At 45.1% G+C, this 21,264-nt stretch overlaps 1 protein-coding gene across 2 annotated transcripts in view; it reads right to left on the bottom strand.

Annotated features, from left to right (window-relative positions):
- Nucleotides 1–13,076: 13,076 nt before the first annotated feature.
- The window catches only part of LOC118404522 (double-stranded RNA-binding protein Staufen homolog 2-like), a 20,145-nt gene continuing 11,957 nt past the window's right edge, over nt 13,077–21,264 (bottom strand). For both annotated transcript variants that reach the window (XM_035803650.1, XM_035803651.1), the window contains exons 10-15: nt 19,652–19,862; nt 18,914–19,051; nt 17,325–17,476; nt 16,459–16,533; nt 15,987–16,168; nt 13,077–15,880 (exon numbers count right to left, since the gene is read on the bottom strand). In XM_035803650.1, coding sequence (XP_035659543.1) covers nt 15,775–15,880; nt 15,987–16,168; nt 16,459–16,533; nt 17,325–17,476; nt 18,914–19,051; nt 19,652–19,862 — 864 coding nt within the window. In that variant the 3' untranslated portion in view covers nt 13,077–15,774. The remainder of the gene's footprint in view (nt 15,881–15,986; nt 16,169–16,458; nt 16,534–17,324; nt 17,477–18,913; nt 19,052–19,651; nt 19,863–21,264) is intronic.

Below are 21,264 nucleotides of genomic sequence, written 5' to 3'. Positions count from 1 at the left end.
ACCTCTCAGGCGGTGCCAGTAGAAGCTGGAGAGGCAGAGGCGCTGGTCTGCATGATGGAAGATTTTAGTAAGACAAACTTGGTGAGAGTAAGGGTTGGCCGGAAGAGAATCAAGATATCACGAGGAGCCACTGTCCAGGTTGGATGTAGAATTCCTACAGGTTCAGTGGAAGAGAAACAATCTGTCTTGTTTGAGCCAGATATAGGAGGGAGTTGGCCCACGGGCTTGGAGGTGGAGTCAGTACTCACAAGGGTGAGTTCAACTGGTTTGATCAGAGTGCCGGTAAGCAACCCTAACAGTTATGATGTCTACCTTCCTGCGAGGACAGTCTTGGGTCAGATAGAACCTATCAGATCAATGGTTCCAGTTGATGTGAGACCAGTAAACGACAGCCATCAGCAAACAAAACAACCAGCTCAAGTCAACACAGTCCAGGCAGAGCAGGATGCACCTGATGAGTTGTGGGACCCTCCAGTTGACTTGTCTCATCTGAGTGAAGAACAGAGGAAGATAGTGCGACAGATGCTTCGTGAGGAATCGGGGGCATTCTCCAGAGATGAGTCCGACATTGGCAGCATGGAGGGGCTCAAGTTAAACATCAACCTGACTGATAAAGAACCTGTTCAGAAGAATTATGTGTCAATTCCCAGCCCACTGTACAAGGAGGTTACGGAATATATCGAAGATTTGATTAAGCAAGAATGGATCACGAAAACCAAATCACCATATTCATCACCAATGGTGTGCGTACGGAAGAAGGATGGAGGAATGAGACTATGTATTGATTACCGGGCACTGAACGAGAAAACAGTGCCAGATCGCCAGCCCCTCCCGAGGATTCAAGATGTGCTCAACAGGTTGAAGGGAAACACATGGTTCTCTGTACTGGATCTAGGAAAGGCGTACCATCAGGGGTACATGGAGGAAGGAAGTAGGAAATACACAGCATTTGTAACGCCATACGGACTCTATGAGTGGGTTCGCGTCCCCATGGGATTAAAGAACGCGCCTCCAGCATTCCAACGGCATATGGAAGAAGTGCTCGAGGGCTTGAGCCATGAAATATGCGAACCGTATATGGATGACACCATGGTCTACAGCGAAGGCTTTGAGTCACATGTCGAGCGCATCAGGAGAGTGTTGCGCAGGTTCCAGGAACATGGCTGTAAGTTGAAGCCAAAGAAATGTGTGATGTTCCGACGACAGGTGAGGTATGTCGGGAAGCTAGTCACTGCAGATGGGTACACGATGGATCCAGAAGATACAGCAGCAGTCAAGGCAATCAGAGACAAGAAGCCCACTACTGTAGGAGATGTACGACGGGTGCTTGGGTTCCTCGGGTACTACAGGACGTACATCAAGGACTTCAGTAGAATTGCTAAACCACTGTACGACCTGCTGTCGGACAGTGCTGCGAAGCAACCAGTCCAGTGGACTGAGGAACACCAAGATATCCTTAATCAACTGACAGAACAGCTGACCAGCCCACCTGTGATGGCCTACCCTGACTTTGAGAAACCATTTATCCTGCACACAGATGCATCAGCCAATGGTTTGGGCGCAGTATTATATCAACAGCAAGAGGGCAAGCTCCGGGTGATTGCATATGGTTCACGGACACTGTCACCGGCAGAGAAGAATTACCACATGCACTCGGGGAAGTTGGAGTTCTTGGCTCTCAAGTGGTCCATTACTGAGAAGTTCCGAGACTACCTGTACTACGCCCCATCTTTTGAAGTATATACCGACAATAATCCACTCACCTACGTTCTGAGCACGGCCAAGTTGAATGCGACAGGTCACCGATGGGTGGCAGAGTTGGTGGACTATAACTTCAGCATCAAGTACCGACCTGGGAAAGCCAATGCAGATGCAGATGTGCTGTCAAGATTACCAAGTCCAGGAGATGCTGAGCAGTTTATGGCTACCTGCACAGAAGAAGTGAGTGGTGATGTACTGAGTGCCACCACCCAGGCCATGCAGGCAGTGGATCAAGGAGATGCCACATGGATAAGTGCTATCACTACGAACATTGACAGTCTACCACCTGAAGACAAGAGTGCAAGTATAGGACCATTGAGCAAGAAGGAGATCGGTGAAGCGCAACGTCGGGACTCGGCCATTAGAAAGGTGATAGAGCTGAAAGAAGGGGGGAGGAATCCCACTACCCGAGAGAGGCAAGACAACTCAATTGGTACAAGAGAATACATGCGGGAGTGGAAAAAGCTGCAGATCGATGATGAGGGCATTCTCCGCCGGAGAGCTGGTCCAGTACTGCAAGTAGTGCTCCCGAAGGAATATAGAAACATTGTGTACCAAGAACTACATGACAAAATGGGCCATCTGGGAGCAGACAGGGTTGTCAGCCTGGCAAGACAACGGTTCTACTGGCCAAAGATGCAGAGAGACATAGTTGAATACTGTACCTCCAAGTGTCAGTGCATTAAGCGCCGGAAGCCAAACATTCCAGACAAAGCCCCACTTACTAACATCATCACCACTGAGCCGCTACAACTGGTGTCCATTGACTATGTCCACCTTGAAAGGAGCAAAGGTGGACATAGAGGACTATTTTTTTGATCACTATTTTTTTGATCACTATTTTTTTGATCACTATTTTTTTGATCACTATTTTTTTGATCACTATTTTTTTTAGCTTTGGCACCGATAACATCTTTAACATCGGCACTGATAACATCTTTAACTTTGGCACAGATTGTATCTTCAATAAACTGACTTCACTGCTACTAACAGAAGCTCCAACGTACTGACTGTTTTAGAACAGTTAACACAACATTAGGCCTGGTCTAAATTCTGAGCTGGAAGTCCTGCAGAGTCCACACAACTGGAATCCATCAGTCTCTTTGTTATCTATAAATAACCAACATACATGTCTCTCAAATATGGAATGATTTTCCACAATAACCTTGTATTTACTGTCCACAATATAATTGTCCCATGAGACTCTTCTCATTCAGCGGGTAATCCACAGGCACAGCGGCACGGGTACAGCGGGTAATCCACAGGAATAGTAATATCCACAATAACAGCAGGTAATCCACAAGAATAGTAATCCATAGCAGTTCACAGTCCACACGAATAACAGGTACTCCATCCCCTTAGCTGGGCGCGTACATGCGAATTATCGGTATTAACTGTCCACAGTGAAGGCACGACTGATATAATTGCCCAGGATGCCCTGCTCCCGCGTTCCACATGTTCAGTGGCCATGGTGTCCCCACATTCCACTCTGCTGCATTTACTGTGTTCACCGTTGGTACTCTCAAGTAGCCTGGTTGGCCACCTACATCATATGTGAGAGTCCGTGGTGGTCTCCTATTTCGTCTTGGTCTGTTCTCTTCTACTTCTGCTGGGTCTGGAACATCCTCAGCACCCTGAGACACACAGGGCTGGTCCTCAGACTCAACTTCAACATCAGTTTCTTCATCCCTTTCACTACCTGTACTTCCTCTCTGGTCTTCTTGTTCAGCTCCAATTTCGACTCTGTTGTCTGCAAGTTCTTCTTCCTCATTATCACTCCTCTTGTCCTCTCTTTGAGGTGTTTTCTCTTTGCTTCGTTTGTCCACTGGAACCTCTAGAGGCAGTCCGTCACACGGTAGTAGCATATTTCTATGCAACACTCTTGACCTTCCTTCTCTGCATTCTGGGCGTACCTCATACACTGGAATATCTTTCCCCTTCTGCTTCACAATGATGTGGACTTTGTCCTCCCAGTGGGAGCGCAACTTGCCCGGTCCTCCTCTGTCCGTCATATTTCGAACAAGGACCCGGTCACCACTGGACAGACTGAGACCGTGCACCCTTCTGTCGTACTGCTTCTTCCCTTTTGCACCTGTTTTCCTGGCATGCTGACTCGCAATCCTGTAGGCCTCCTGCATGCCACGTTTCCATTTCTTGGCATACTCAGGATATGATTGAACCTCATTCTCCTTGTCTTCAATCCCGAACATAAGGTCCACTGGCAGGCGGGGGTGATGTCCATACAACAGAAAGTGAGGCGAATACCCAGTGCTCTCATGTCGGGTGCAGTTGTACGCATGAACCACTTTGTTAAGAGACGCCTTCCAATCTGTTTTCTGGGATTCTGGGAGAGCACGTAACATCGCTAGCAAAGTCCGATTAAACCTCTCCACCTGACCATTTCCCTGGGGGTGATACGGGGTTGTTCTCGAGGGCGACACTCCACTCAGCTGATGTAGGCGTTGAAACAACTTATTTTCAAACTCTGCTCCCTGGTCATGGTGAATCTTGAGAGGGTACCCAAATCTAGGAATGAAGTCATTAAAGAGCTTCTCTGCCGCTGTTCTCCCTGACTTGTTCCTGGTTGCATATGCTTGAGCGAACCGTGTGAAATGGTCCACAACCACCAAAATGTACTCATAGCCACCGTTGCTCCTTTCAAGGTGGACATAGTCAATGGACACCAGTTGTAGCGGCTCAGTGGTGATGATGTTAGTAAGTGGGGCTTTGTCTGGAATGTTTGGCTTCCGGCGCTTAATGCACTGACACTTGGAGGTACAGTATTCAACTATGTCTCTCTGCATCTTTGGCCAGTAGAACCGTTGTCTTGCCAGGCTGACAACCCTGTCTGCTCCCAGATGGCCCATTTTGTCATGTAGTTCTTGGTACACAATGTTTCTATATTCCTTCGGGAGCACTACTTGCAGTACTGGACCAGCTCTCCGGCGGAGAATGCCCTCATCATCGATCTGCAGCTTTTTCCACTCCCGCATGTATTCTCTTGTACCAATTGAGTTGTCTTGCCTCTCTCGGGTAGTGGGATTCCTCCCCCCTTCTTTCAGCTCTATCACCTTTCTAATGGCCGAGTCCCGACGTTGCGCTTCACCGATCTCCTTCTTGCTCAATGGTCCTATACTTGCACTCTTGTCTTCAGGTGGTAGACTGTCAATGTTCGTAGTGATAGCACTTATCCATGTGGCATCTCCTTGATCCACTGCCTGCATGGCCTGGGTGGTGGCACTCAGTACATCACCACTCACTTCTTCTGTGCAGGTAGCCATAAACTGCTCAGCATCTCCTGGACTTGGTACTCTTGACAGCACATCTGCATCTGCATTGGCTTTCCCAGGTCGGTACTTGATGCTGAAGTTATAGTCCACCAACTCTGCCACCCATCGGTGACCTGTCGCATTCAACTTGGCCGTGCTCAGAACGTAGGTGAGTGGATTATTGTCGGTATATACTTCAAAAGATGGGGCGTAGTACAGGTAGTCTCGGAACTTCTCAGTAATGGACCACTTGAGAGCCAAGAACTCCAACTTCCCCGAGTGCATGTGGTAATTCTTCTCTGCCGGTGACAGTGTCCGTGAACCATATGCAATCACCCGGAGCTTGCCCTCTTGCTGTTGATATAATACTGCGCCCAAACCATTGGCTGATGCATCTGTGTGCAGGATAAATGGTTTCTCAAAGTCAGGGTAGGCCATCACAGGTGGGCTGGTCAGTTGTTCTGTCAGTTGATTAAGGATATCTTGGTGTTCCTCAGTCCACTGGACTGGTTGCTTCGCAGCACTGTCCGACAGCAGGTCGTACAGTGGTTTAGCAATTCTACTGAAGTCCTTGATGTACGTCCTGTAGTACCCGAGGAACCCAAGCACCCGTCGTACATCTCCTACAGTAGTGGGCTTCTTGTCTCTGATTGCCTTGACTGCTGCTGTATCTTCTGGATCCATCGTGTACCCATCTGCAGTGACTAGCTTCCCGACATACCTCACCTGTCGTCGGAACATCACACATTTCTTTGGCTTCAACTTACAGCCATGTTCCTGGAACCTGCGCAACACTCTCCTGATGCGCTCGACATGTGACTCAAAGCCTTCGCTGTAGACCATGGTGTCATCCATATACGGCTCGCATATTTCATGGCTCAAGCCCTCGAGTACTTCTTCCATATGCCGTTGGAATGCTGGAGGCGCGTTCTTTAATCCCATGGGGACGCGAACCCACTCATAGAGTCCGTATGGCGTTACAAATGCTGTGTATTTCCTACTTTCTTCCTCCATGTACCCCTGATGGTACGCCTTTCCTAGATCCAGTACAGAGAACCATGTGTTTCCCTTCAACCTGTTGAGCACATCTTGAATCCTCGGGAGGGGCTGGCGATCTGGCACTGTTTTCTCGTTCAGTGCCCGGTAATCAATACATAGTCTCATTCCTCCATCCTTCTTCCGTACGCACACCATTGGTGATGAATATGGTGATTTGGATTTCGTGATCCATTCTTGGTTAATCAAATCTTCGATATATTCCTTAACCTCCTTGTACAGTGGGGTGGGAATTGACACATAATTCTTCTGAACTGGTTCTTTATCAGTCAGGTTGATGTTTAACTTGAGCCCCTCCATGCTGCCAATGTCGGACTCATCTCTGGAGAATGCCCCCGATTCCTCACGAAGCATCTGTCGCACTATCTTCCTCTGTTCTTCACTCAGATGAGACAAGTCAACTGGAGGGTCCCACAACTCATCAGGTGCATCCTGCTCTGCCTGGACTGTGTTGACTTGAGCTGGTTGTTTTGTTTGCTGATGGCTGTCGTTTACTGGTCTCACATCAACTGGAACCATTGATCTGATAGGTTCTATCTGACCCAAGACTGTCCTCGCAGGAAGGTAGACATCATAACTGTTAGGGTTGCTTACCGGCACTCTGATCAAACCAGTTGAACTCACCCTTGTGAGTACTGACTCCACCTCCAAGCCCGTGGGCCAACTCCCTCCTATATCTGGCTCAAACAAGACAGATTGTTTCTCTTCCATTGAACCTGTAGGAATTCTACATCTAACCTGGACAGTGGCTCCTCGTGGTATCTTGATTCTCTTCCGGCCAACCCTTACTCTCACCAAGTTTGTCTTACTAAAATCTTCCATCATGCAGACCAGCGCCTCTGCCTCTCCAGCTTCTACTGGCACCGCCTGAGACAGCAGAGCAGCTCCGGAGCAGCCGTTCCTGGCACACACACTCTGCATCTCCTCAATCACGTTGTAGCCAATTATTGGGTGCTCCTGTTTGTCATCTGATGTCACCAAGAATGGCACAGTTAGCTCTGGTGTGTCTTTCTCGCTAACCATTTTAAACTTCACTTCGATCCAGCCATCATATGGTATGTTGGTGCCGTTTGCAGCCTGTAAGTTGAAGTCTACTCCTCCCAGTATGTCGATCAATGGCTGAATTTCTGTTTTGGGCAGGTATTTTGTTCTCCACTTGTTTGTCATGATACTCACTTGGGCTCCCGTGTCCCATAACGCTTGGGTTTGTACGTTCTCTAAGTGACAAGAGACAAGGCACTTGTTTCCAACCAGCCTGGTTAACTTTCCTCTTTGTTTGGGTGTTAAGCGTGATGACATCATATTGACATTACCGGTATATTGACTCTGTTCTGTTCTCTTTGGTTCTGTTCTACTTCTAGTATCTACTGGTGGGTGGTGGGACTGCGTGGTATTCTTCAGGGCTACTCCCCGTCCCTTGGGAGGGCCCTGGACTCGTTTCCCCGGGGAGCAGCCTGACTACGGCATTCCCTGGCTTGGTGGTTGGTTCTTCCACACACGAAGCAGTGGTTGCATCTCTCTGCGCGCGCCTGCCAGCATTGGTCGCACAGCCTTCTTGGTCTTGCTGTCACCACATTGATCCCAGTACGAGTAGTATTTGTATCTGTAGTGTTTACTCTGGCAGCACTTCTCTTCTTCTCCTCTCTCTCCTGCTTGTCAATCACTGCCCTGCCCACTTTCTCCAACAGCTCAACATCCGTGGTCCCACACTTCCGGTCGAGGTGAGGCTGTATTTCCAGCCTGATTGCATCATCACTCAGGCCAGTCAGGACTGCCCGCAGGAACATGGCCTGCACAAGACCTGCGCTGTACAACTCGTCTTCTTCTTCATTAGCCTCTATAACTCGGTCCCTCAGATCCATCATTCTCATCAGGAAGTTCTGGGGAGACTCCTCGTTTGCCTGTTTCCCCATGCTCAGCTTACGATACAGGTCAGTAGCTGTACACTGTGGACACTGGGCCTTCACCACCTGCTCGACTGTCTCCAGGTCCATTTCCTTACCTTCCAGGTAAGAACGGAGGGCTGATTCTGCTGGGATGGCTCTAATCACCGCGTCTACGACCTCCTCCTCTGTATATCCCTGCTTCAGGCCACTGTTGACCTGGTACGTGAGGGACTTGAAGCTGAGGGTACCCACTTGGCCGATTATTTTGAACTCCTTCCTGCTCACATGGTGAGGTGCAGCTGGTCTAGTGTTAGTCTTCCAGTGGGTCTTCCTGACAGTGTCAACCCCTCCAGCAACTGATCGAGTGTTAGTGTTCCATAGGGTCTTCCTTACAGTGTCAATCCCCTCAGGTGACTCCAGGTGGTCCAACCTTCCTCCTAATTTCTTAACCTCTGTGCAACACCCCGTGACAACATTTGCTAGGTGAGTAGTGGCATCAACCAACTCTTTCACGGTGACTTCAACACTATTCTTATTCAGCTGGAGCCCTGGTGGCGTCTGGGAATGGAGGGGATAAGGCCCGCTTAACTGTGGAAGGTCGCTAGGTTTCGTCATATCAGACTGTCTCTTAGGCTTCACATCAGATGTTGTGGACTGTTTTGGACGTAGGAATTCTTCCACTGATCTTGTTAACTCCTCTACCGATTCCATTTTGATTCCACCTTGCGCCATTCTTCCCTTTGTATCTCTTCCCACAACAACAGTTCTTATCGGTACGGTCGCCCTCCCCCTCTACAACCGCAGCGCCATCTTGTTGACCTCTGAACTATTTGTTTACAACAAATTGACCTCTCTGACCTGTGGTCACGTGTCTTCTTTGGCGCGAATCCTTTTCTGTCACAACGTCTGGCTCCAGTGGCGGTCAAACTTCTCCTGTCGTGATCATCCGATCGGCTCCCTTTCCTCTAAGTTTTACGATCTCGGTAGAACCTCCATTTTGTTACCCTCGTTCTGTCCACTTTAGATGATGTTTAGGGAGCCCAGAGGTGACACAAGAGCGACTAGGAGACTGGAGTTGAAACGACGTGAATTGATGTTTATTCCTTTTCCCGGCTACTCTCCCGACGCCTGCGCGTCGGCCCGGACTATCCCATTATCCATAAAGGGGGTTATTTCTACATGGCAACACTACCAAGGGTGTGGTCATCTTGAACTCAATTCAGTCACTCATTAAAACCTGAACAACAAATTGAGATATTTCAAAAAGGGGGATATATGCCTTTACCTTTGTGCCAAATTTCAACTCATTCGTTGAAAAAACCGAGCCTGTTATAGAACCAATGGCATAACTTCCTGAAGCACCCTTGTCACCTATAACACCTGTCCAGGCCTGATTTTTTAGCGTGTAAAGTTGCAAGCTGTTCATATCTTTATCTGCATCCTTGTGTTTTTTCCTGTATTTGGAGCTCAGTCCTGGTTGAACAGAAGGGTGGCAGTAATGAGTATTGTTGCTTGTGTCTCACAGATGGGGCTGGTGCCCAGACAACTGTAGTAGCTGATGTGGAACCAGGGCAGCAAAAACACAAACTGGATCGCTTCAGTCGACGCAAGCATCAAAAACGGCACAAGAAGTACCGACAGGAGGTCCAGGACGTGCGAGCGCGCCAACCCTCCAGGATTTCGGAGGCCGACATGGAGGCAGATGAGGACGGGATGCAGCCTCCCAACGTACCGATCGCCACCGGAGAAAAATGTCTGTCGTCTGACGAAGTGTCGGACTCTGGACGCGCCACGGCAGTCACCAGGAGGGAAGCAGCCATCCCGGAGGAGGAGGAGGAGGAAGGAACATCATGTAATGACACCTCAGAGGGAGCTTCCTTCACTGAAGCTTCAGAAGAGACGTCCAACCGAGGGGTCACACCTCCCAACAACTCCCAGTGCACAGAGTCCTCTCCGGAAGTAGATAGCGATGAGTTTGCCAGTGAAGAGTTAAACTTTACAGACCAGAGTGGATCTACAAATAACGGAGAAGACGTTTTACCTGGTTGTATGGGACATGCAGTTCTAACTCAGCAAGCTGCACAACCTAGCGTGCTGTACAGAAGGCAGCCAGTTAATGCCTACTATAATAACCCGGCATTTGTGTACCCTAGTGACCCTGTACCAATGGCTTATGGGTATGGCCACCCAGGGGTTGGTGCTTACCCGGGTAACCCGGTCCCAGATATGGACACGTACTCTGGTAACACAGAGATGGAGTACGTGGGGAACCAGGGGATCCCCATTCCCCTCAACAACCTGACTGTCAGCAGTTTCTATGGGAATCAAGCCATGGAAAGCTACAACAGCCAATCCATAGACACATATCCCTCAGCCACATCCAGGGAAGTCAACATTTATAATGTGGAAAATGATACGTATGTCACTTATCATAAATGACACAGAGTACTGTGAAGAACCAAATTTTGGAGAGAACCGTGTACAAAGACTTAGTGATTATTTCTGAATTTTTTACCTTTGAGTAAGATTTTGACCTGGTTGCTGTATTGACTCCTTGAAATACTTTCAGCAAGCTTAAAGAGTTCTGAGCAGTACTAGGGTTCTTGCAGTGAAAGTTTATGGTGTGACAGTGGAACAAAATACATTTATTGTCAATATGTTATTGTATTCCTTTCAATGAAAAGGAACTTAAAAATGTACTTTTCTCAGGAAGTTGGAGACATATTTATATTGTGAATCTGTACAGAAGTTTATGTACACATAATGTGTATACCTAGATTGTTGGCAAGAGCTTGTGTATAGCTGAGTACAATTTTATATGATTTTATGTATTTAAGAACTTTTAACTGAACTGAAGCCATTTATCCATTCTAACCTCATAAATTTGTTGCATTTAAACATTGTTTGCAGAGGTGACTTATTACTGCATTTCCAAAGTTAGATAAGGCCATGTTGATTTGATTGTGTGGATGACATCCTCTGAGAAACCCAAAACTGATGCTAGAGTGTGAATAAAAGAAAAAAGTTTGGCCCAAAAAAGTCAAAAGATTCAATTGACCACACACACATAGTATGGAATACCAGACGATGGAATCTTTATTTTTGTTCTTAAATGTCTTCTTTGACCTTGGAATTGACGTTGGCATTCTATGACATTTTTAAAGGTTTTCCAATATTTGCTAATTTTGCAGCTTGGTATCATTTAGAACATCGTTGTAACTGTTTTTGGAAACAGCTGAAAGTTGATGTGCATGCAGGTGACATCCATATAAATAAATCAACATGTGCTTGAAAAAAACAACTTTTCTCAAGACAGCAGTAAAGCAGAGATGCCAGCAGTCTGAGCCAGCCATATTGATGATTATTTAAGCCTTATCTAGTAAGTATTTCAGCAGATAGTTCTTCAGCAGGGCATACATGTAAACGGTTGTGCTTGAGTATATAAGAATGTTATCTAATAAGTAGAAGTTTTTTTTTAATTGTGCTTTGAAAAGAAATTGTATGCAACAGACAAACTTGTGATGCAGGGATGACCAAGCATCAACATGAGTGTCTAGTTGTTGACAGTTGATTTTGCCACTGCTAAATACCTGCCAGTCTTGCACATGACATTCTGATGTAGTGCTGTATCAGTGTAGTTGGTTTGTTTCTAACTTTGAAAATTGTGAAATATGGAGGATTGGTACATTCCTAAATGATTTAGTAAATCTTTGATGCATGGGCTTCCGTCTTCAATTGTGTTGTTGTATTTTTCAACTGTTACAGTACATTTTGTACTTTGAAACTCTGGACTGGCCAGAATTAGCTGACCTTTCTGCCTATCGTATGTTTCCCTAATGGCATATGCAGTATGAAATGTTGATAAGCCATCTACTTTCCTTGGCTGTAGATAACAATTTGTATTTTGAATTGTTGAATTCCCTTTAGCCTAGCAAAACAATTTTTTTTTTAATTCACTCACTCACTCACTGCCCATAACCCCAGTTGTCGTAGGGGCTCCTTTTTATTACGATCCTGAAAAAGACTAGTGTCTATCGGTAGGGATTTTATCATTTTTTAAAGATAGATTTCGGCCAAAGTGATCAGCAATATGTATATAAAACTGAAATGCTTTAGGCACTGTTATTTTCGAAATACAGAATTTATTTGCAATTTTGTTGAGAAAAACTTCATTTTCATAAGAGATCCAACTTAATGAATATGGAAGATGAATGCACTCTCCTGATGCAGCAAAGACCACACTTTGAAAGAACCAGCCTTTTATGTACCGCTAGGTCCTTGTTGTCAGCATAACAAGCATGTAAAACTGCTGTAAGGCTATGTTTTTCTTTTGATTGGCCAAGTGTTTGTAAAGCATCTAGAGGTATTGTCACATCACACCATACCCCACCTGCAGAATAGAGGATTGATTATGTAAGTTTGCTTTAGGTTTGATAATGTTAAAGACGCGAAAAAGTCATTAAATTTTTGACCCCTCAACTGGCATGTTTTCAAAGTTGATCAGCTTCCTTTCCAGCAGGTGTACCACTGTTTTGAGTGCAGTTTACATAATACAATAGAAAAGAAAAAGTTTTCACGGCTAGGCTTTTCTGTAAGGTGTAAGCAACGCACTTAAGCAGGGTCACGTTGATAGGGCAGTAAACCGTCAAAACAAGCAGGCTGTCAGTGAAAATAGTCTCCTTACATTTTGGGGCAGGCTACTTCCATGTTATTTTAGTGAAAGACCAGCAAAAAAAATTGCAAGTTCTGTTCCCGACATTTTTCCGTGAAATACAGCGTTACATTCCAATAAAAATTATGTGCATAAGCTGTAACGTCACAGCAGTGAGTTGGGACCAAAACTGGCGTACTACTAATTAACAATGAAAAACAATTTTTGAACTTTTGATCTATTACGGAATGAGAAAAAAACAAACTAGGAACACTACTTTCTCCTAATTGTCAGTGCCAAAATATGAGCACTTGCATGGGGTTGATTCATATCCTAACTGGTATGTAATTTCCTAAAATCGGGAACACTTAGTGACAAAGTTGAGGATCAAGAAAATTAACTAGGCATGGCTTACATGTTAAAAACATTAAAAATAAGATAAAACTACAACAGTTTATTGCTCAAGAGGGTGTGTTTATTGCAATGTTAAATTGATGCAGGAATCAGGACATCATGGTTCAACAGAACTGGCATGTTTGCTATAGACTATCAGTGTGGGCTTCTAACAGTCATTCAACGGCCATACCTCTGTTAATAACAACCTTGTCATTGTAGCACAAGGTACAGGGGAACTTTTGACCCGAATTTTGACCAATGGTAACTACTGGTACGGTAATTTTGGTTTACCTAGGGTAATCAAATGTTAGATATCTGACCTTAAAGTTTGTACTTTTATTTTCAATGTTAAGATCACTGTTAAGTTTTGACATTGGCTATCATGAAAGATTATTAACCCTTCCAACTCGTAGTGTAAAAGTTGGTATTTGTAATATTGACAATAACGTAATGTGTTTGGATATTCAAATCAACTAACAATGTTTCAAGTAAATGTAGAACTATGTCACATTTGTACTGTATATAGCAGGTCTGTCTAAATGTTCAGTTCAGTTTTAACAGACTGAGTATATAATTGTACATAATTGCTGACTGACCCACAGTCTGATGGTTTTAGCAGAAACGGACCAAACTGAAGTTTGTCCTTGCCTGCCACAATGTCTGTGATCCTGCCATAACAACACACCTAATCTCTAACAGCAAAAAAAAAGCTACAATCCATGTGCAATATGGCAATGATTGGCCTGGGGACCTCTCCAGCCTTGTACAGTGCTGCCAGCAACAGAGCTTCACAATGACATCAGAAGGGCAACATTTCCCTCAAACTGCTGTTTATCTGGCAGAAGCTTCATGTTGCAGGGATGGGTTTGGCACAAACAGAAGCTTTAGAACACAAGATATCACAGAGAAATCTTGTACAATTCAATTAAGGGGGTTTTGAGTCAAGTTCAGTGTTGTAGCTCAGTTAGCTCATTTGGCAGCACCTGTTGGAACAGTACATAGGTCTGACACAGTATGTACAAGCCTGGGTCTGGACAGCAAATACTGCACACTTTTGTAGGCAGCTTGGCAGCAAACATAGGAAAACCTCAGCATCACACCCTCATCTGGAAATAGCATCTTACCACATTCCTGTGCTGCTGTCAGGAAGTACTGTAATGGATAGAATTTTAGAAATGCCACAAATATTTGTCACTCTTCAGAAGTTATAGAGGACATAAATCAATGTTAGAGCCTATCCTGTTTGGTACATGTACTGTAGCCATGTTCAGAATCATACAAATTCATATCGCTTATTCAAACTATCAAATACTACAGTTCTCTTCTGGAATAAGCTACACATTCATTCTGTACCTGACACCAATCAATAGGCAGCAAAATGAGTTGCAAAATCAGCTATGCCCTGGCACAGAGAATTCAGTCCATACACACTCTTCCTGACCGTTTTATCTGTCAGACGGACAAAAACAGAGGGTGCTTTCCTCGGCTGTGGTATGGACACAAGTTAGGTGGTAAGGGAGAGTGTGTTGTACAAAAGAACTACCTGGAGTTGAACATTTTTCTGACTGCAACAAAGTTTCCCTGACAGCTGAAGTTTGTATGGTGTAAACTACTCCCAGATAGGGACCCTGGCCACACAGAACAGCTGCATGTCTATGTCCAGTCCGACCCATACTACAGTAAGGGATGTCTTCCTGCTCTATTCTGAGGTCTTCCTTATGTTTCACTAGTACTGTATGGTGCATGCAATGAATTAGATATGAAGACAACATTCACTATGATCTTAGACAAAATCTCACCAATGTTTCATTAACCTTACTGGAAAGGTAACTACATGTGAACTTCTGTATCAAAGCAAGGGACCAGCTACACTACTATGCATATTTTGCTCTGAGACACTTCCAACAACATGCACAGATGTAGCATGGACATACACATTACTACAGTAGCAATAGGGGGTATATGATATGATACACACAGAATGTTGCTTAATGACTTTAACAAGAAAATTACACGAATATATGCATAAATCAATGATAACTTGGCCATATGAAGAGCATCAAGGATAACAGTTGTTACTCGTGGAGAACCTTTGGCATAAGAGCCTATTTGAGTTGAAGATGTGCCAGAACTGACCTGGTTTACACTGTACAGTACGTTTATACATCCTCAGTGTTCTTCAACAATCCAGTAGGAAAGCCCATTTCTTTATTCATACACAAAAAAAAAATTATTGACCTGTGTTTGGGTCATTCATTGCTAATTCTCACCATTAAACGTAGGAGCAAAGTAGCATGTCAGTTTTCCAACCAATGAACATGAATGTAATCAATGTTTGACATGGTGTCATCATCATCATTGCAGGGCACACTTGTGTACAATGTGGCAATTTTCCACTCCCCAGCACAACTGGTGTGTTGGGGAGTGGAAGTGTTCCCAACTAATTAAAGTATTGTACAACCAGAATATAATATGTATCAAACTACCAAAAGCATGCCGTTTTCTTACCTGAATCACGGTCAAATGCTCTGGCACATTTCTCAATCAAACAAATCAGCCCTGACCAAAAGTACCCATCTGTCAATATTCTTCTCCAATAATAGCAACTGAATATTTCTAACCCTTGAGTATGCCAAATGGAGAATTTAGTTTGAACTAACTCTAAGAACACCCAGGAAAGTAGGTGTGATTGGTTGGTGTTGTCTTCACATGTATTCATCCGCCGGCATCGTGAGATGGCGGCCTGCAGTGAGGCTCACTTGGACTCCGTCTTGACAACGGGCTCCAGCGAGCCAGCCATGTCTGCGTCTGCTGAGTTAGCCTGTTTGTGCTCGCTCACACTGGGCGTCTCTTCCTGCACTCTGGAGACAGAAAGAAATGCCTTAAACAAAGACATGGATGTGTTCTTGCAATGTGCCCATGTTGAAATTCAAATATCATTCCCTGAATGGGACTATGGTGACCTACCCTTCAGCCTTGTCCCCGCCCCCCTCCCCATCCACACGGTCCAGTCCCATGTCCATGAGAGACTTGAGAGCGTTGAGTGCAGCCTGGTCGTGAGCTGCCTCCACAGTTGGGCCGGCGCCATGGCTCACTAGCGGGGGGTTAGAGGAGAGGGACACCAGCGACAGGTACTCAGACTTGTTACCCTGGGGAGGAAAATAAGAAACAAGTATTACTCGCTCACTATCTCTCCTTCCCCATCATGCGAGGGTTTGAACTTAGATGTCTTGAGGCTTGATGGCAGCTCCACAGCAGTCTCTGCCTTACATACATATGACTACTTAGTAGACTTAACATAGAATGAATCCATTTGCCAAAATCTCACATTCAGGAGTCTACCGTAAGGGCTTTTCCAGGCAGCTCTAAACTTTGTAAACTTAGATGGCATTTGCCTTTTTTTGTTTGGCATTAAGGGAAACATCACTGTTCATCGTACCTTTGGAAAATCTGTGAAGTCGACTCTGAAGCCCTGCACTTTGGCAAGGTAGGCAAGCTGCTGCTTAGGAGGAACCTGTGCAGAGGACAGGACAACAAACAGTAGAGATGGAATTACAGAGCAAGAAACACTCTTCAACTGCATATTATATTGTGGAAATCAAACTCATTGTGTCTATCTACTACTAAAGTACTTTTGAGTTGCAGCCCTGAAATTTCATGCCATAGTGAAATTCAAGAGTTTGTGGAACCTCTAGAAACACCATGGAAATGTTGGTTCCAGTTTGTAGGTGTGGTAAGCTCATGGGTAGGAAGGCAAAGCTACGAAAGCTTCACCCTCCTTTTTCAGCACTCGGTTCCAGTGCTGAAGATGGCTTCTTTCCAGTGCTGAAAGTTCGTCAGCACTGGACTTCCAGTACTGACGCGCTCTCAGCACTGGAAAAGTCGGCGTCAGCACTGGAAACCGAGTGCTCGGACAATATTCCGCACTGGCCATTCAAATCATTTCCAGAAGAGCTGTAATTATGAAGGTGTAATTCAGCACACGGTTCCAGTGCTGATGGCAATTTCAGCACTGGGTAACTAGTGCTGATGGCAGTCCAACACTGGAAAACCTGTGCTGAAATGAGTTTAGCACTGTTTCAAGATTTAGCACTGGAATTCCAGTCCTGACAGAGCTTCAGCACTGGAACAGAGCCATTCAGCACTGGAAAACTCGTGCTGAACTTTCTTCAGCACTGGCTTTGACCATTGAATCAGCACTGGAATATCAGTGAGGAAGGTGAAGCTTTCGTAGACTTGCAGTAGGAAGTGACCTCAAATACTGCAATCTAAGAAGAAGCACAAAGATTTGAACATCTACAGTACCTGTTGGCCTTGTGGCATCCCCGTGACACCGGACTGTACCATTGCCTCAGCAGTAGGGGACGTCCCAATTGTTAGTAACTCCTTAGCGATGGCTGCACTCGTCAACTGTGGGCTCCGGGGGCTGAGGGGGGCTCCGGGGGCCCTGTTTAGACCTGTACACACAAAACATCAACAAATAAATAATGGTATCTAAACTCGGCACAAAAAGTTTGGAATATTAACTTTGGCTGATCATATTTCCGTTGTTTCTGCATCAATTTCAATGTGTTATATATCAATAGAAAGCGTGTGTGATTTCCTTTCATATGGTATCAAACTCCTTATGGCTATAAATTCTTGGAACGAGCACCAGGGCTACTTACGTCAGTGGGTCACGAAAAAAAAGTGCCCAAATTTCAATTTTTGTGTTCAACTCTGTATCAGACTGCTGGTATGGGTGTGGGTGTCAATGATTCAATCTACCCTTTTTTCACGTAATCTTTGGTATACAGAGCATCCAAGTTCATCTTCAACATTTGAGAAGAGTATATGTGCCCTTTTGGCTGTTGATGACCGAATCGAGGTGTGGAGGCGGCAAGGAGAATGCCACGCTGACTGTCGCACGGATAGAGCGTAACAGCGCGTAGCGCTTGGTGGAGGCAGTGTCATGGTGTGGTGTATGTATGGCTGCCACAGGAAAAACGAAGTTCACCCTCATCCCAGACAAGACAACCTCAATGCTGTGAGATACAGGGACACCATTCTCCATGCAGTCGCAATGTCATACCTCGTCAGCGTGTGTGGGGGACCAAATGCAATTCTGCATGTGTTAGACTACAACGCCCGTCACACAGAGCAAGGATCAATGCAGACTGTGTGCGTGGACGGGCGGTGTAATCTTACAGAATGTCATTCGACCCAATATTGAAGGGGTAAGACATTGCGACTGAATACTGAATGGAGAATGGTGTCCCTGTATCTCACAGTATTGAGGTTGTCTTGTCTGGGATGATAGCGTACCTTGTTTTTCCTGTGGCAGCCATACATACACCACAACAAGCGCTACGCGCTGTTACGCTCTATCCGTGCGACAGTCGGCGTGGCATTCTCCTTGCCGCATCCACACTTCGAATCGGTCATCCAACACCCAAAATACACATATACTCTCCTCAAATGTTGAAGATAAACTTGGATGTTCTGTATACCAAAGATTACGTGAAAAAAGGATAGATTGAATCCTTGACACCCACACCCATACAAGCAGGATGATACAGAGTTGAACACAAAAATTGAAATTTGGGCACATTTTTTTCGTGACCCACTGACGTAAGTAACCCTGGTGCTCTTTTCACGAATTCAAAATCACGAGGAGTTTGATACCATATAAAAGGAAATCACACACGCTTTCTATTGATATATAACACATTAAAATTGATGCAAAAACAACGGAAATATGATCAGCCAAAGTTCATATTCCAAACTTTTTGTGCCGAGTTTAGTTTTCTTTTATACAACAGAAATGAAGTAGTGTCCTCTGAGTGTTTGACTGATACCACACCAGTATGTTTGTATTTCAGAAATAGAGAAAAGTGGTTTACTGCCAAACTCACCCCTTTGGGGGATGTTTACTCCTGGCAGTCCCATGCCATTGCCCCCCGTGGACCGTACCATCTCCTGTGGCATGGGGAGGAGTCCAGGTGCCAGCTGTCGGCTCAGGATGGAGGGGCTGTCACCATGGCCATCCTTAACTGTTGACACGATAATAAGTGCTGATACAACTGTACAATAACTAAGGGTTAATGACCCGCTCCAAGGTGTATATGGTGTCATAACGCCTGGGCCTTTGCTATAACCACCAAATAAAACCACTGAGTAGGTGTTCCTGACCGGGTAATATTAATAATTTTCCATATCACACAGGCATCTTAGTTGTATCACACAGGCTTCCATCGATTAAATAAAACAAAATCAATGCCCACCGTTGCAAGCAAACGGAGTCCTGGCACAGGTTGGAACAATGTGTCAAATTCTATCCTTGTTATGAGTAGTTTGGCAATTAAATCAGCGTTTTTCAACATGGTATGACATAAATAAAATATGTGCGGGTCGGTCAAGTACCTTGTATTCTGTATAGATCATGGTTGATACATTCATGTATAGGTTCCTCCTGGCAGACAGTACACAGCATGTCCATGTAGAGTAGAGGGCTTACATGTATCTTACCATCCACTTCTAGACAGTTATCTATTGTCTTACTTATTATTTGCTTTTCCACTCCTTCCATGAACATGAAATGTAAATGAAAAAAGATATTGGAACCCAACAAAAATGTGGAAACCAACACCTACCCTCCGCCGTTTGATCCACAAACTTGACTTTGCGACCATTTCCGGGCCCGTCACCCTGACCGTCGCCCGTCTTGAGGGCAGGCTTGCCTGGCTGCATATTGGACAAGGCGTTCCTGTATCCGAGCAACTGTAACATGGCCTCTGCTGCACTACGCTTGGCCAACTTCTTGTTGGGACCAATCCCAGTACAAACTTTGTCTTTGACTGTTACCTACAATACATAATGATATATCAGCAGTGTGTTCGGTGTTAGACACTTGATGTACTGTATTTTTTTTAATAAAGTACACACTTCTCAAACTTTAAAATATTGAAAAGTTGCTACAAGTTGTTGCCAAAGTTGGGGTACGTACTTGTACTTCAGTTCAGGTTATTGCAGAGATAAATGGTGAAAGAGCCTAAAATAGAGCAATGAGCAATGTGTAGCTACACTTCTAGGAGGGATCCAAGACATACACAGTGGTGTTGTCTTACAAAACGAATTGTTACGATTTACATAAGCTCTACCATCTAGTGTAGTGGAGGCATCCACTGTCAACACAAACTCTGACTGTAACTAGACAACATCCGGTGGATCCTATGCAAATTGATATGGCATGGACTACGGACTATGATCTAAGATCATAATTGTTTATTGCTTATGACATAAGTACTGTGACAGTATGCACTGGCAGCAGAGTACTCTCAAAGTGCTAAAATTATCTTCTGCCTAGCTGTTCCACATGTCTCACTAATATTCCACCACCTGACTAACTGTTCCATGTGTCTCACTAACATTCCATCCCCTGCCTAACTGTTCCACATGTCTCACTAATATTCCATCCCCTGCCTAACTGTCCCACATGTCTCACTAATATTCCATCCCCTGCCTAACTGTTCCACATGTCTCACTAATATTCCATCCCCTGCCTTACTGTCCCACATGTCTCACTAATATTCCATCCCCTGCCTAACTGTTCCACATGTCTCACTAATGTTCCACCCCTGCCTAACTGTTCCACATGTCTCACTAACATTCCATCCCCTGCCTTACTGTCCCACATGTCTCACTAATATTCCACCCCAGCAAGCTGGTCTACATGTCTCACTAATATTCCACCACCTGAATAACTGTCTCACATGTCTCACTAATATTCCACCCCTGCCTAACTGTTCCACATGTCTCACTAATATTCCATCCCCTGCCTAACTGTTCCACATGTCTCACTAATATTCCATCCCTTGCCTAACTGTTCCACATGTCTCACTAACATTCCATCCCCTGCCTTACTGTCCCACATGTCTCACTAATATTCCATCCCCTGCCTAACTGTTCCACATGCCTCACTAATGTTGCACCCCTGCCTAACTGTTCCACATGTCTCATTAATATTCCACCCCTGCCTAACTGTCCCACATGTCTCACTGATATTCCATCCCCTGCCTAACTGTTCCACATGTCTCACTAATATTCCACCCCTGCCTAACTGTCCCACATGTCTCACTAATATTCCATCCCCTGCCTAACTGTTCCACATGTCTCACTAATGTTACACCCCTGCCTAACTGTTCCACATGTCTCACTAATATTCCATCCCCTGCCTAACTGTTCCACATGTCTCACTAATATCCAT

Source organism: Branchiostoma floridae, chromosome 17 (assembly GCF_000003815.2).
Source record: "Branchiostoma floridae strain S238N-H82 chromosome 17, Bfl_VNyyK, whole genome shotgun sequence".
NCBI lineage: Eukaryota > Metazoa > Chordata > Leptocardii > Amphioxiformes > Branchiostomatidae > Branchiostoma > Branchiostoma floridae.
Note: the sequence above shows the minus strand (reverse complement) of the source record. Positions and strands in the feature narration are given on the sequence as shown.